This window comes from Antechinus flavipes, chromosome 2 (assembly GCF_016432865.1).
Source record: "Antechinus flavipes isolate AdamAnt ecotype Samford, QLD, Australia chromosome 2, AdamAnt_v2, whole genome shotgun sequence".
Lineage (NCBI taxonomy): Eukaryota > Metazoa > Chordata > Mammalia > Dasyuromorphia > Dasyuridae > Antechinus > Antechinus flavipes.
The window spans coordinates 103,638,571-103,652,763 of record NC_067399.1 but is presented as its reverse complement, the minus strand read 5'-3'; the positions used below and the strand labels follow the sequence as shown (position 1 = coordinate 103,652,763).

Sequence of the window (14,193 nt, the reverse complement as noted above, 5' to 3'; positions counted from 1 at the left end):
TTTCAATGTATTTTCATTTATATTTTTGTATTCACTATATATTGTTTTCTTAGTTTTTCTTTTGCTTTGGAATATTTCACAAATAAATATTCCCATGTTTTTCTGAATTCTTCATGTTCAAGATATTTTTAAGATAGTAATATCCCACTGTGTTCATAAATCATATTTTTTTCTTCTGTTCCCCAACTGATAGGCACCCATTCTATTACCACAAATAATGTTGCTATGAATATTTTGCTAAGTCTTTGACATTTTTTTCCATCTTCAACTTCCTTTGTGGGGTGATGGTAAATGTTTAGTAGTGAGGTCTTTGCTATCTTCAGTATCTTTATACCTAATTTAGTTCTTTTCCTTGCATAATTCTCAATTGAAATATATAACTATTAGACTAAAAATAGTTTTACCAGCTTTGTATAAATGTGCTTGACTTCCCAACTATTCTAACATTCACTTTTCTCACCTTTTATTATCTCTTTCAGTTTGCATGGTGTAAAGTAAAACTTCAGTTGTTTTAATTTACATTTCTCTTACTCTTAGTGAGTTAGAGACGTTTTCATGTGGTTTATATTTTATAGTTCATAAGAAGACATTTTAAGTTAAATCTTTAACTTTCGCTCCCTGCCTGCCCTACCCTTCCTACCCCTTAGCTATAACCAGTTACTGAAACAGAAAGGACAGTTGGAAGAATTGGAAAAAATGCTCAAAGTTGAGCAAGAGAAAATGATGCAAGAAAATAAGAAACATGAAACTGTAGCTGCAGAATACAAGATACTTCGAGGTGAAAATGATAGGTAATGACTAAAGATATTCAGTCCTATATATTCTGTTATTCTAAATTGAATTTGCTTGGCACAGTACCATCCATGGTGATGATCCCAGTTCTGGACTGAGAATTCTTATTTATTATTTATTTATTTATTCAATTACAGAATAGATACTTAAATGAGTATTTATAGAAATAATGAAATTAATTGTATAAATGATTTCATTAATTGCCCTTTCTATATATTTTCAAATCACTAATTAAAAAATAAACTATGTATCCTTGTATTTATTAGAAAATTTAACCATAATTTCTTTATTGAATCTGTCTACTTTGCAGTGAATGTTAAAAAACCTTTTAATTTTATGTGAAATAAAAATTGAATATTCATTTTCTATTTTGTATTTTAAACTTTTTCTCATACAATTAATTACTTCTGAGAAAGATGATGACACTTTATGACAAAAATGTTAAATATAAATTTTGTAATTATAATTTATTTTCAAATGAAATGTCTATGACTTAATTAGTAATGTTCCTTTTTTATCTGTTTTGTTTTTTAAAATATAAAGTTATATTCAAGAAAATTTTTCTTTATGCATTATACCCTATGTAAAACATTAGCATAGCATTAAAGTAAAAAAAAAAAACAAAAACAATGTTAACCAGTATGAAAATCTTATATCTATGCTGATTTTCTAATTAAAGGTTGAATTACACATATAATCAACTACTAAGAGAAAGTGAAGTTTTACAAACTGACCATAAGAATTTAAAGAGCCTCTTAAATAACTCCAAATTGGAACAGACAAGATTAGAAGCTGAATTTTCAAAGCTAAAGGAACAGTACCAACAACTGGACATTACATCCACTAAACTGAATAACCAGTGTGAGGTGAGCTCCCACAACTTTTATTTCTTACTAATTTCATAAGTGCTATGCCCTATTTGGGGGGAAACACTGTTATCATTTAAAATTAACTTGTTAGGAGTTACAGTTAGAGGCTTGAAGCATAAGAAATTGGAATATATCCACATAAAAAGTTGAGTCTATTTTGATACCTATTAACATAGTTTATCGGTTTTAATTAGGATCAGTTTGGAAATAATTTCCTAGACTACTTTTATCATTAATTTAAAACTCATTTACCTTTAAAATCTTTTATAGTCTCAGATTTTCCTAGAAGTAATGAATTAGATGGATTTCAGCTTTCACTTTTTTCCAGTTAAGCTTTGATTCGTAATATTATAAGCAAATATAAACTGATAGCAGAAAAAGAAAAATTAAGGTCCAAAATAATCAGCCTCCAAATAATTATTACCTAGTATGTATACTGAAGCCTAGTTTCTCATTATGTAGGTAATTCTTAGAAACTAGCAATCAGTGAACCTTTAAATGGGATTGCTTGTAACATATATAGAAACCTAAAGATTTACACCCTGCATCTTGTTGTGTAAAGTCTTCAATCAAAAAAAGTCACTTTGAGAGATGTCATAGTTAACTGATTACCGCTATCAGTGCTTATTAAATTAAATCCATATATTGCCAGTTTTTATATATTAATCTGATTCATTTACAGTGTTTTAAATCATCTAAAACTACAAGAATTTATAAAATAAAATTTTATCATAACCTGTTTTTCATATAAGAAAAAATCTTTAATTTCCAACTAAAATGGTCTCCTGCAGAGAATCATATCACAAAGTTCCCACATATTAATTGCAATAAAACACTGATGAATCAGCATTTCATGCTCATTACTAATCAAATCCAGTATAAACATTCAGCCAGAAATTTAAATTCAATGGGAAAAGAGGCCGCCTACAAAGTCTTCAGAGCAGAGTAGTCTTTCCACGGTGATCAGACACTTCAAGGTTCTGTTCAGGAGTAGAAGAATCACCCAGAAAAACTCCCAGAGTGGTCAGGAAGAACAAGGGAAGAAAAGTTGGAAGCCTATGGAAAACAGCATCCAACAAAGACCAGGGCTTCTGATATCTTCAATGCTCTCTTTCCTGGTATGCCATAGAGAGCCCTAACTATTGAAGGCTTTGAATTTCACAGGTGAAGGGCTGAAGTCAGTGAGACCAAGAATCTCCCTATCTCTCCTATCTCAACCAGAAATTGAACAAGGAATGAGATTTACTCTGGCATAAAGCTAGTCTAATTCAGGGTGTAAAGCTGGAGAGATTACTAAATCAAAGAAAGTATCAGCTAGTTTGAAGAAAATTATTATAGATCTAGTCGTTTAGTCATTTTTCAGTCATATCCAACTCTATGACCTCTTTTGGGGTTTTCTTGGCAAGGTTATTGGAGTAGTTTGCCATTTCCTCAAGACTGGAGTCTTATAGATGGGAAGACTGAAGCAAACTGCGTTAAATGACTGAGCAGGATCACACAACCAGTAATTGTCTGAGACTACATTTTAACTCAGATTTTTATGATTCCAGACTCCGCACTCTCTATTGTTCCACAAAATTACAAACTCTGTAGTAATTGCAAGTAACTCAAAGGAAAAAAATGGGTTTTTCTATTAGTCCCACATAAATATGTAGATGAAATGAATATTAATTAATCAAAAATTAATTAAAACTCTAGCAATAAGAATTGAAAGGAGAATAATTTCGAAGAAAAAATAATAAACTTTATTGAAGTAACACACTCCTTGAAAACTAGAATCAGTGAAGCAAATCAGCAACCTTATGAGGCAACAAGAAGTATTAGAACAAAATCAAAAAATGGAAAAAAAAATTGGAAGAAAAATGTATGATAATTGTTGCCAAAACCAACTTCACTAGGAAAAACAGGGTAAGGAGAGAGGATTTTAAAAATAATTTTACTTTTTGAAAACCATGGGGCTTTTTTCTTTTGATTTTTAAAAAAATCTCTTGGACATTACATTTCAAGAAATTGTTAATAAAAAGCAGGTCCATGTAGAATATACTGATCACCTGCAAAAGGAAATCTTATGAAGATTGTCATAATTAAAACCCAGAGCTTCCACATCAAAGAAAATAGTACTACAAGCATGATGAAAGGAGTTCAGGTATCAAGAAACAAGACTCAGTTTCATACAGTATCACAATTTATACCATAAATCTGAACATGGAATACAGTTTTCTAAAAAAGAGAAAAGATAGGGACTTAAAACCTAAGAATAATTTACCCAGCAAAATGAAGCGTTAGCTTCTAAGGTAAAAAAAATGGATTTTTAATTTAATAGAAGACTTTAAAACATTTCTGATGAAAAGACCAGAGTTGGATAGAATAAATATAAGAGGTCAGAAAAACCTAGAAAAACAAATATATCTGAGGAATTTGAAGGGACTTAATGGAGCTATTGTAGTACTGTTCTAGTAGGAAGGGAAAAAACAGGTATTTCTTCAAAAACGTCAAAGAATTTTTAGGGAGTTAAATAAGAATTTATTTCCAACTAGGGATAGATTGGTTCTCTTCTGAAGATAGAGGAGAAAAAGAAAAGTTAAAATGAATACAAACTAGTTTAGAAAGGAAGAGGGAAGGAAGGAAGGAGGCAATGAAACTTATTTATTTAAAATATTAAAATTGGGTTATGAAAAGAGAGACACTGCAGCCATTGAAGGTGAGGGGAGCAGGCATTAAATGAATCTCATTCTTCAGTGAAAGACAAAAAAGAGATGTTGAACCCATAAATTGATTTTTAAAAAAACTACCTTAAACTAAAACAGCAGGAGGATGTTACTGAGTAAAAAAATAGTTTTAAGGAAAGCAAAATTTTCCTATCCTGAAAAGAGGAAAAGATCAATAAAAGGGGACTAGAATCTTAAAGTTGCAATAGATTTATTTTAGACAAATTAGAGAATGGCTGAATAAATTGTGGTTATAAGATTGTAATGGAATATTATTGAACTCAAATGATGAGATGTTCTCAAAAAGGCTGAATAAATATGTCATGTATATAACATGAGAAACACAGAGAAAAATTTGTTCAGAGATAGCAGTATTATAAAGAAAAACAATTCTGGGTCAGCTAATTGGTGTAGTAGATCATCAACCCTGAAGTCAGGAGGACCTAACTTCAAATGTGGTCTCAGACACTTAACACTTCATAGTTGTGTGACCCTGGACAAGTCACTTAAATTCAATTGCCTCAGCAAAAAAAAAGAAAGAAAAACAATTCTGAGAGACTTAAGAATTCTAATCAAAACAATGACCAAATATGTATCCTGACAAACTTTGATAATAAATGATAAACAAGGATTCCCCCCCACAAACACTTTTTTTTTTTTTTTAAATTTGGGAAGGATTTTTGTATGAAGGAAAGTTAACAATACTGAGACCAAAAAAGGGATTTCTTTAAACATTTTTAAATGCAGAAAAGAGAACTTTAAAGAAGTTGAGAGGAAATAGGCAAGTCAGACAGTTTTGAAAATAAAATAGAATTTTTTATATATTAAAAAAAAAACAATAAAATGGAAAATTCATGGTTTCATATTGGAAACACTGGGCCTGAAGTCAGGAAGACCCAACTGACCTCAGACATGTAGTTGTTGTGAGACCCTGAGCAATACCTCATCTTGGGAGGGAGCTTTTCTAGAAGATTGTGGTTATTAAAGACCATTTTTATAACTATAGGTATAACTTAGCAGCCATTTAACCAGAATTATTTAACAATAATCTCACTGTACTCTTCCCCTTATTGTATATGATACCTGTATGACTTCTGTAGGCCTTGGTTTTCACATTTGTAAAATGAAGGTATTGAATTTAAATGGCCTTAAAGTTCCCCTTCAGCCCTAAAATTTTGTTTTATTCCCCCTTCACTCCTTCCATTAGAATATAAGATCGTTGAGAGCAGGTAAGAGCTGATTCACCTTTTCTCTTATCCTTAGCTCCTAGCTCAGTACCTTGCATAGAGTACAAGATACTAAATATATTATTATTGAATTGAAATTCCATCACTGTAAATTATGATAATAAATTTGTGTGTGTGTGTGTGTGTGTGTGTGTGTGTGTGTTTGTATTTGTTTTATTTATATAAGTAAACTAGTAGGATTGGCACAATAATTTTCACATTAACAATACTTAAAAGACAATGTGTAAATATCAGAATCTGGATCCACCCAGGTGCCATTCTACTTTAGGCTCTGTCACTTAACTTCTCAAGGTCCCTCTAAGACTACAAGTTAAAAATAGAATTGATAGGAAAAGGTATCTTCACCCCAAAATCCCTACAATAGGGAAATCACAGATCAGAACAAAACAAGTACATGTTTTAAGTGTTTCTTTTATGTTTAAATGAATGTTCTTTCTTATTTACTATTTTTTTTGATAAATGAGTTATTCTCAAGAACTTTGTACATCAATTTTAAGTTAAAATGGTCTACCTTGGATATATTCATTTATGATAGTCTTCCTAAGAATCATGTCTTCACTGAAGATGGAATGTAGCAGTTTTAAGAAAAATTATGGTGATTTAAAACAGGAAATGACATGAAGAATAAAAAATAAGGTTTTTATGAATTTTTCAAATTTTTGCTATTTTGTATACCATGCGCATTTTTAAACAATGATTCTCTTGTTTAGAATGATATTGTTAAAATGTTAGCAATCCTAAGAAAGACTTTGAAAATATTTTATATATATTTAATTTTTCCTATTCTTATTTATAATGTGAATATTGATTTTTTTAAAATTTCATTTTCTTTATCAGTTACTTAGCCAGCTTAAAGGAAATTTAGAAGAAGAAAACAGACATCTACTAGATCAAATTCAGACATTAATGCTCCAAAATAGAACACTATTGGAACAGAATATGGAAAGCAAGGATCTTTTTCATGTTGAACAAAGACAGTACATGTAGGTACCAAATAATTATGAACTGTTGTGTACTGTTTACTTTCTTAGAGGTTACCAATAAGATTGATTAACAATCCAGTGACCTTTCCTCATTCCTGATCTTCTTTGACCTTTCCAACTCATTTAACATGGTTCCCCTTCTTAAAACTCTCCTATAGTGTATCTCAATACCGAGCTGATTGTTTTCCTGAATTATTCTGATAGCTCTTCCTCTTTTTCATTTCTTGGTACCTTATCTTCTACTTGCTTTCTTAAATAATGATATTTCCCAGAGTTTTCTCCTCATTCCTATTCTTTCTCCTTCTGTGATATATATGATGTTTCCATGCCTCCATCTATCACTTTTTTTGTGAACAGTTATCATATTTGTATAATATTCATTTTTTTCCTCCCCCCAGGCTCTAAATATACATCTCGGTTCACCTATTAGGCAGTTTTTTTTTTTTTTTGTCATATCAAATTCAACATGTCTGAAACTAATGTTACCTTATTTATATACATCCTTCATTTCTTTTTTTTCCCAACTTCTATTTCTTGTCCCAAACAACTTCCTAATCCATCTTCCCAAGTTCAGTGATTGGGATTGTCTTTCTCATAGTCAGTTTGAAACCTCAGTTTTTAAAATTCTTCCTTCTTCTTTGCTTTTATACACAAAGAATTATTGAGTCTTGTCTCATCCATCTCACTTTTTCATTTCCACTTATACTACTTTATTTCAGGCCACCATTATTTCTTATCCAAACATAATATTGCCTACCTAGTAGTTTGTTTCTCTTTCCAGTGCATCTTTTAAACTGTGGCCAGATCTGTTGCATTTATCAGGTAGTTTTCTTTCATTATTCCCCATTATTTAATCAGAATTTCTTAAATAGTCTAGTATTTAGAATTCTCCAAGATTTGACCCAGCCTGTCTTTTCAGCTTTCATGCCCACTTTTTTGGGGAGGGAGACTGTAAAATTACAATTTCATTAGTGTAGATAAATCCTACTAAGGATTTACCAATGTGTTTTGGAAACCGTGATTACTATAGAAAGTTGACTGGGACATTGAAATGGCAAGTGTACTCCCCTACTATATCAGAAGTGAAATTTTAACTGTGGTTTTCCTGATACTGAACTAACCTCTCTATTCATTGTGCCAAGTCAAAATGACAAAAGTCAACATTTAACTAGAAGCCTTAGTAACTGATGGGGGCTGGGGGAGGAAAGGTAATTAACAGAAGCCCCAGGTTGTAAGGCATGTGACTTGGGGGCCATGATGCTACTCTGGAGAGTGATGGATAAATTTGGAAGGGGGAGAAGATTTTGGGGTAAGATAATTGCTTCAATTTTGGATATGTTATATCTAAGACATCTGCAAGATGTTCTCTCTGTGATGTCTAGTAGTTGATAGGAGATGTGAAACTGAGGGTCAGGAGAGAGATTAAGATTGAACAAATAGAGGTGAGAATCAGCTGTCTAGAGAAGAAGATTGAATCCATGGAAGCTGCTGAGCTGAGCATGCATAGTTGTGCAGAGTGGGGAGAAGAAAGGAGATGCCAAAAGAGGCATTTAGTAGTCCTGACTCAGATAAAGGGACCCCAGCAAAGGAGACTGAAAAGAGCTGTCAGATAGGAGGAAAACCAGGAAAGAACTCAAGAACAAGAGAATATCAAGAGGGTGATAGAATTAAAGGTGCAGAAAGATCAAGGAGAAGGAGGATTTTAAAAAGAAAATTACGAGATCACTGGTTACTTTTGAGAGGGTGGTTTCAGTTACATGATGAAATTAGCAGTCAGTAGAGTTGGTCACAAGAGTGTAAGGAAAGGAAATGGGGGCTCTCAGGAAAGATGGCTTTCTCTAGGAGCATAGCCACAGAAAGAAAGATACCCATGGGGCGTATCCATAAGTTACAGGGAAGCAGCCGGTAGACAAGGGAAAATTGAAGATTACTAAGGGGAATACTGATGTCAGCTTTGGACATAGGGCCATGGCATGATCTTGCTCAGGTTCTGGATATATACAATGTGTCTTCCAGATAAAATTCCCACAGGACCACCTATCCTTTTCTCCATCGTTGTGATTGTTTCTTTCTGCATTGCCATTCTTTATCCTGTTTGTCTTTCAAAATTCCATCAAAGCCTAGCTTGTCATCTCTTCTATCTAGTCTTCTCTGAATTTCCCCAACTGGAAGTGATTGCTTCCTTTTCTGAAGGGAAGCTCCTTTTGCCTTTATTAACTTTGGGAACCTATTACTATCTTTGGGAAGAAATTATAAACCATTTAAGGACATGATACTTGGTACCCTACAGCACCTAGTCTTGTTCATTGTAGGTCCTTAGTTAATATTTGTAAAATGAATTTTTCAATAAATATACTTGAAAAATATATTAAATCTAATATTTTAGTTAAACTTTAAAAAAATTTTTTTATACGGTCAAATAATTTCATGTGTGATTTAAAAAAAAATTAATATCTCCACTAATCACATATATCTTTGATTCTAACCACATTGAAATACAAAAAGGAAAATCTTACTGTTAAATTTCTTTCTCATGTAAGGTTAAAGATCATTATGATACCACTGGTAAATACATCAATCACCTTCCAACTTGGAATGACATAGTACACAGAGAGCCAGCTTCAGAGGCAGCAAAACCTGGCTCTAAGTCCTGCCTCTGATGTATTCTGGATGTGTGACTCTGGACAAGTCTTTTAGCCTCTCAGTGACCATAGGCAAACCTCTAAAGCCTTAATTTACATTACAGTTGCTGATTTGCCTAGGTGGAAGAAGTTTCCTCATTAGAAACTGACAATAATTATAATAGCTAAAATTTTAATGGAGCTTTACAAAGTCCCATCTCATTTGACATACCAGTGAAAACATACGTCCATTAAAAAAACATAGCTTTATTTTAGAAATCTTTATTCTTTTAAAATGTGATATGTAATACATTGGCAGGGCAGGGCTCCCAAAGATTTGGAGGGAACCTTGATCTTAATTTAATTTAATAATCAATATTATTTTTCACTTTATTATTGAGTATATATTATTACAAAGTTAAAAGAGAAACCTAGAAAAAGTAACTTAGACATTACTTAAAACTATTATTTTGCTAGCTGCTGTCCTTGATTTCTCTTGGGAAATTTAAGACAAATTTCTAAAAAATAATAATAATAATAATAATACCAATTTAATCTTATGAGTAGCATTGTGAAGTTCTAAAATGTATTTTCCCCTTATTTTAGTGATAAATTAAATGAATTAAGACGACAAAAGGAGAAATTAGAAGAAAAGATTATGGATCAGTACAAATTTTATGACCCGTCACCTCCTAGAAGGTATTGTTATACATTTTATGAATATTCATAAGGAAAAATACTGAATTATATAGAATTTTTAAAAAAGTTTTACAATTTTATAAAAACTTAAATTTTTCATGTTTAATTTTAAAAAGTTAATTTTCTTGATGACAATTATTCTATTATTAGGAGAGGCAACTGGATTACTTTAAAAATGAGAAAACTTATAAAGTCTAAAAAAGATGTTAATCGGGAACGTATGAAGTCTCTAACATTAACACCCACACGTTCAGAATCCAGTGAAGGATTTCTTCAGTTACCCCATCAAGACAGTCAAGATAGTTCATCAGTGGGTTCAAATTCTCTAGAAGATGGGCAGACCTTGGGGACCAAGAAAAGCAGCAGTGAGTGCTTTCAAAGTTTTAATTTTTCTTAGAAATGTTGACTCATATCACTATCTTCCTGTCATGTTAAGTTTCTGAGGTATACCTTACATTTTATATTTCTAAATGTAAGTATAAAATGAAGTATAGAAGATAAAGAAAGGAATTGACTATTCATGCATCAGATAGCAAAATATACATATATTTTTAAACACTGATTACTTTTAGCACAAACATTCTTTATTTTTGTTTTGTTTTTTTTTTTTCTTCTTTTCATTCATATCTTTCTTTTTTCCCTCTGGTATCTAAATTGTGACCTTCACTGATTTAGATCAAGGATAAGGAACCTTTTTTCTGCCAAGTGCCATTTATAACATCATTCTTGGGCCATATGAAATTATCAACTTGAAGAACTCAAGTAGTGAGAAGTTTTTCTCTTAGCAAATTTTGTGGGTTAGACACTGGATATTTCCCATTCCTGATTTAGATAATAATTTGGATATCTATTAGTTATAAACAGATAATTTGATTAATTAACCTGGGTAAACTACTTTTGTGATGTGGTCTGAACAACGTGTTTATTTTTAAACTCCATTTGGTTTATCTGTTTCTTAAATATTGTAATTAAACTTATTAATGTTGGGATGCAAGCTTAACATCATATCACTGAGTTTTTCTGTATCATGTTGAGAACAAAATATTAGGATGAATATGGAGAGGAGACAATTTGACCACAAAAGCCTCATGGTGGAATGACAGGAACATGAGAGATAAATCCTAGGTTCTTGTCTAGCCCTGCAATTGATTAACAGTTTTCTTAACTATTCTGAACCTTAGAAGTAAATAAAATACCAGCCCTAATTATGTCATAAGTTTTTTGTGAGGATCATTGGAGGTAATGAAAATAAAAAATGAATTTTGAAAACTCTGAAATACTATATAGCTATTAGATAGCATTCTTTATAAGCTTGTCTGTTGAATGGTGAAGCATGACTTTACATAAATACTATTTAGGTGGTTTTAGGATCTAAGAAATAAAAACTTTTGTCAATCAAAAATGATAATTAGCAATGGCAGTATGTACATATGTTAAGTAATTGATTTTTAACAATAATTTCAAAAGTACTATATCAAAGTTGTAAATGTTGGTGAAGTACCCTAGAGCACATATAATACTGGAAATTCTAGGGTGTCTTTGCTACATGGCTAACTACATGTCCTTGACCCAAAATAATTCTAGAAAGACTCATTTGAAGAAGATGATACAAGTAAGTGGAGTATAGACCCAGAAATAGATCCAGAAATAGGTTCTGGAATTGCAACTTCTAAGATCTTTGAATTAACTAAATCTTTGAAATAACTAAATTATTTAGTTATTGATAGGTGATAATTATTCCACTAATATAATGGATTTATATCAATATTTAGATGTCCAAATATAAAATACTTGATAGTACTATTAAAGAAAAGAAGCAAAGATGAAGTTTTATTTATTCTGTTGGCTAAAGAAACTTTATTTGGATGGTTATACATAGAACTTAGATGCATGAAAAGGTGGATCAATCTGTTTTGAACTCCAAATTTTTTCATAGAAATTGATTCATCTTCAAAAATTAGCATATTTTTATTTCAGTAATATTTTTTGTTTCAAACAGTAGAAAATGCCATGTGTATTTATGAGTTTATTTTAGCAAAGGGATCACATTCTTCCCTTTTTGTTAAATTCAGAAACATTTTTGTTTTTGTTTTGTTAACACATCCATCAAACAGTTGAAAATAGATATGCTTTTAGCTAATGCAACACATATGCATGCTATCGCCATTCAAATTTGTTATAGTCAGTTTCCATTTTCACATTACTTTTAGTTCTTTAGCTTTTAGTCATTGAAAATATCTGTTTTTGCCAAATTTAAAAAAAGTAGTTCACATAAGTTTTTTGCCTGTATTGCAATTGTGCCTACATTCTAACTTAGTATAAATTTCACACATTTATTATCATCTTTAGCTCCATGTTAGTCATGAATTCTTAGTCAAAAGAGTTCTTAGTCAAAATTTAATTTACCATTTAAAATTTTGAAAATTCCTAAGTATTTAAATTGAACAGCCTTACATACTAATGAAATAGAAACAATATTTTTACCAAAAGTGTATATTTGTGACATATTCTCATAACTAAATAGCATATACCTTAATACTTTATATTATTATCTTAATAATATCTTAATATCTTTTAGTCATAAAATATTGCTACAAAATTAAATGTTGTATTTTCTAAAAAATTTTTTAAAAATTATTATAGAGATTTAAAAATACATTAGTAACGTTTTCTATTGTGCTTGCTTGCATATATGTACACATATGTTTTATATGTGTGTGTGTGTGTGTGTGTGTATATATATATATACACATATATGTGTATGTGTGTGTGTATATATATATATATATCCATTTCTTTTGCTCTTTATCGAAATTTAATGTTAACACAATGCTTCTATCAGAATCCTTTCTTTCTTCTTATATCTAATTCCTACTTTATGAACTATGGATATAATTTATCTATTTCTCCATAACAAAAGGTTTGTCTGTTTGGTTAAAGCTAAGAATTACAATCCTAAAATTTAGTTTGAACTGAGAAATTAATTCCCTTTCTCTGAGGGAATTGTAAAATATTTATATATGTTTTTGAGAAGTTCTTTTAAATTTCCCTCACTTCCACAATTAGAATTGATACACATTTATAAAATTTATAACTTGCTTTTATAACCAGTCAAATTTTTATCCCTTTCTCTCAAAGTAAAGCTCTCTCTTAAGAAGTTCTTATATAAAGATTAAAGGGAAAATGTAAGATTGGAAAAGGTTGTGAGGGTTTCCCATGTTACTAAGTAATACCACAAATTTCATTACAGGTATCCATTGTCTATTTTTCTAGGAGAATTTCTATCATAAATAATTCTCAGCAGTTCCTGTGTTATAAGAATAACTAAACTCCAAGTGTATGTTCCTCACCATTGTCTTCAGTGCTATTCCAAGTATATTTAGATTTCATGGTACAGATTTCATGATCATTATCACTCAAAAAGCATGAGAATAATAGATTAAGAATAGTATACATAGCTGAAACTCAAAACATATTCATTCCTGTCCTTAGTTTCAACATTTAACTCCCATCTGTTCTTCTTCCTTTTTTTCTTTCATTTCCCTGTTTCCGTTTTTCCTCATGCTCTGACATTAAAGTGGTTGCACTGAAAAGACTGCCCTTTTTGAGGAACAGACCGAAGGATAAAGACAAAATGAAGGCCTGCTACCGTCGCTCCATGTGTAAGACTTTATGACAGTTCAGCTTCTTTCAAATGGCTTCCATTACTAATTTTTCACTAACCTTTTTCCTTAGATTGCACTAATTTTCATACTTCGCAAAGTGCAGTCTTCCTATAATACAAGGAGCTGGAGCATTCTTTTTTTCCAACAAAGCACAGAAATTACACTAATATGCATATTCTCTAATGCATATATGTACATATGTGTACCTGTTTAGTACATACATGTTGTGTAAGTTTCTAGTGCAATTCAAATCTGAGGGGAAAACCCCCCCTCCAAAACTGGCTTTAATATATAGGAAAATTCACTAACAAATTTTATTTTTTTAAAAATGTATCTAAATTATTAATTTGAGAAATTGGTTTTCTAAAATAATCTGATGTAAGAAAAATTAAAAGGTCTGTGACCCTTGAAAATGTTTGTCATTCCTTCTTTTGTAATACTTTCTGTTTGATCTAAAGAAAGTAGAGTGGGTAATTGATTACTTTTATTAAAGCTATATGGCTTTGGATAGTATTGTTTTCCAGTTTGTCCTCCCAAACTTAATGTTTGATTTGTATATAAATAATTTATTCCTTCAGTAACCTACAATGAGCAAGGACGCTTTATATC

The 14,193-nt window shown here is 30.9% G+C and overlaps 1 protein-coding gene across 11 annotated transcripts in view; it reads left to right on the top strand.

Annotated features, from left to right (window-relative positions):
* Positions 1 to 14,193, top strand: part of CCDC88A (coiled-coil domain containing 88A) — a 142,224-nt gene that overhangs the window by 111,309 nt on the left and 16,722 nt on the right. For 9 of the 11 annotated variants that reach the window (XM_051975295.1, XM_051975297.1, XM_051975296.1 and 6 more), the window contains exons 21-26: positions 648 to 791; positions 1,472 to 1,658; positions 6,454 to 6,599; positions 9,827 to 9,919; positions 10,070 to 10,284; positions 13,498 to 13,581. In XM_051975295.1, the coding sequence (XP_051831255.1) occupies positions 648 to 791; positions 1,472 to 1,658; positions 6,454 to 6,599; positions 9,827 to 9,919; positions 10,070 to 10,284; positions 13,498 to 13,581 (869 nt within the window). The remainder of the gene's footprint in view (positions 1 to 647; positions 792 to 1,471; positions 1,659 to 6,453; positions 6,600 to 9,826; positions 9,920 to 10,069; positions 10,285 to 13,497; positions 13,582 to 14,193) is intronic. The other 2 variants (XM_051975298.1, XM_051975291.1) reach the window with 1 other exon arrangement.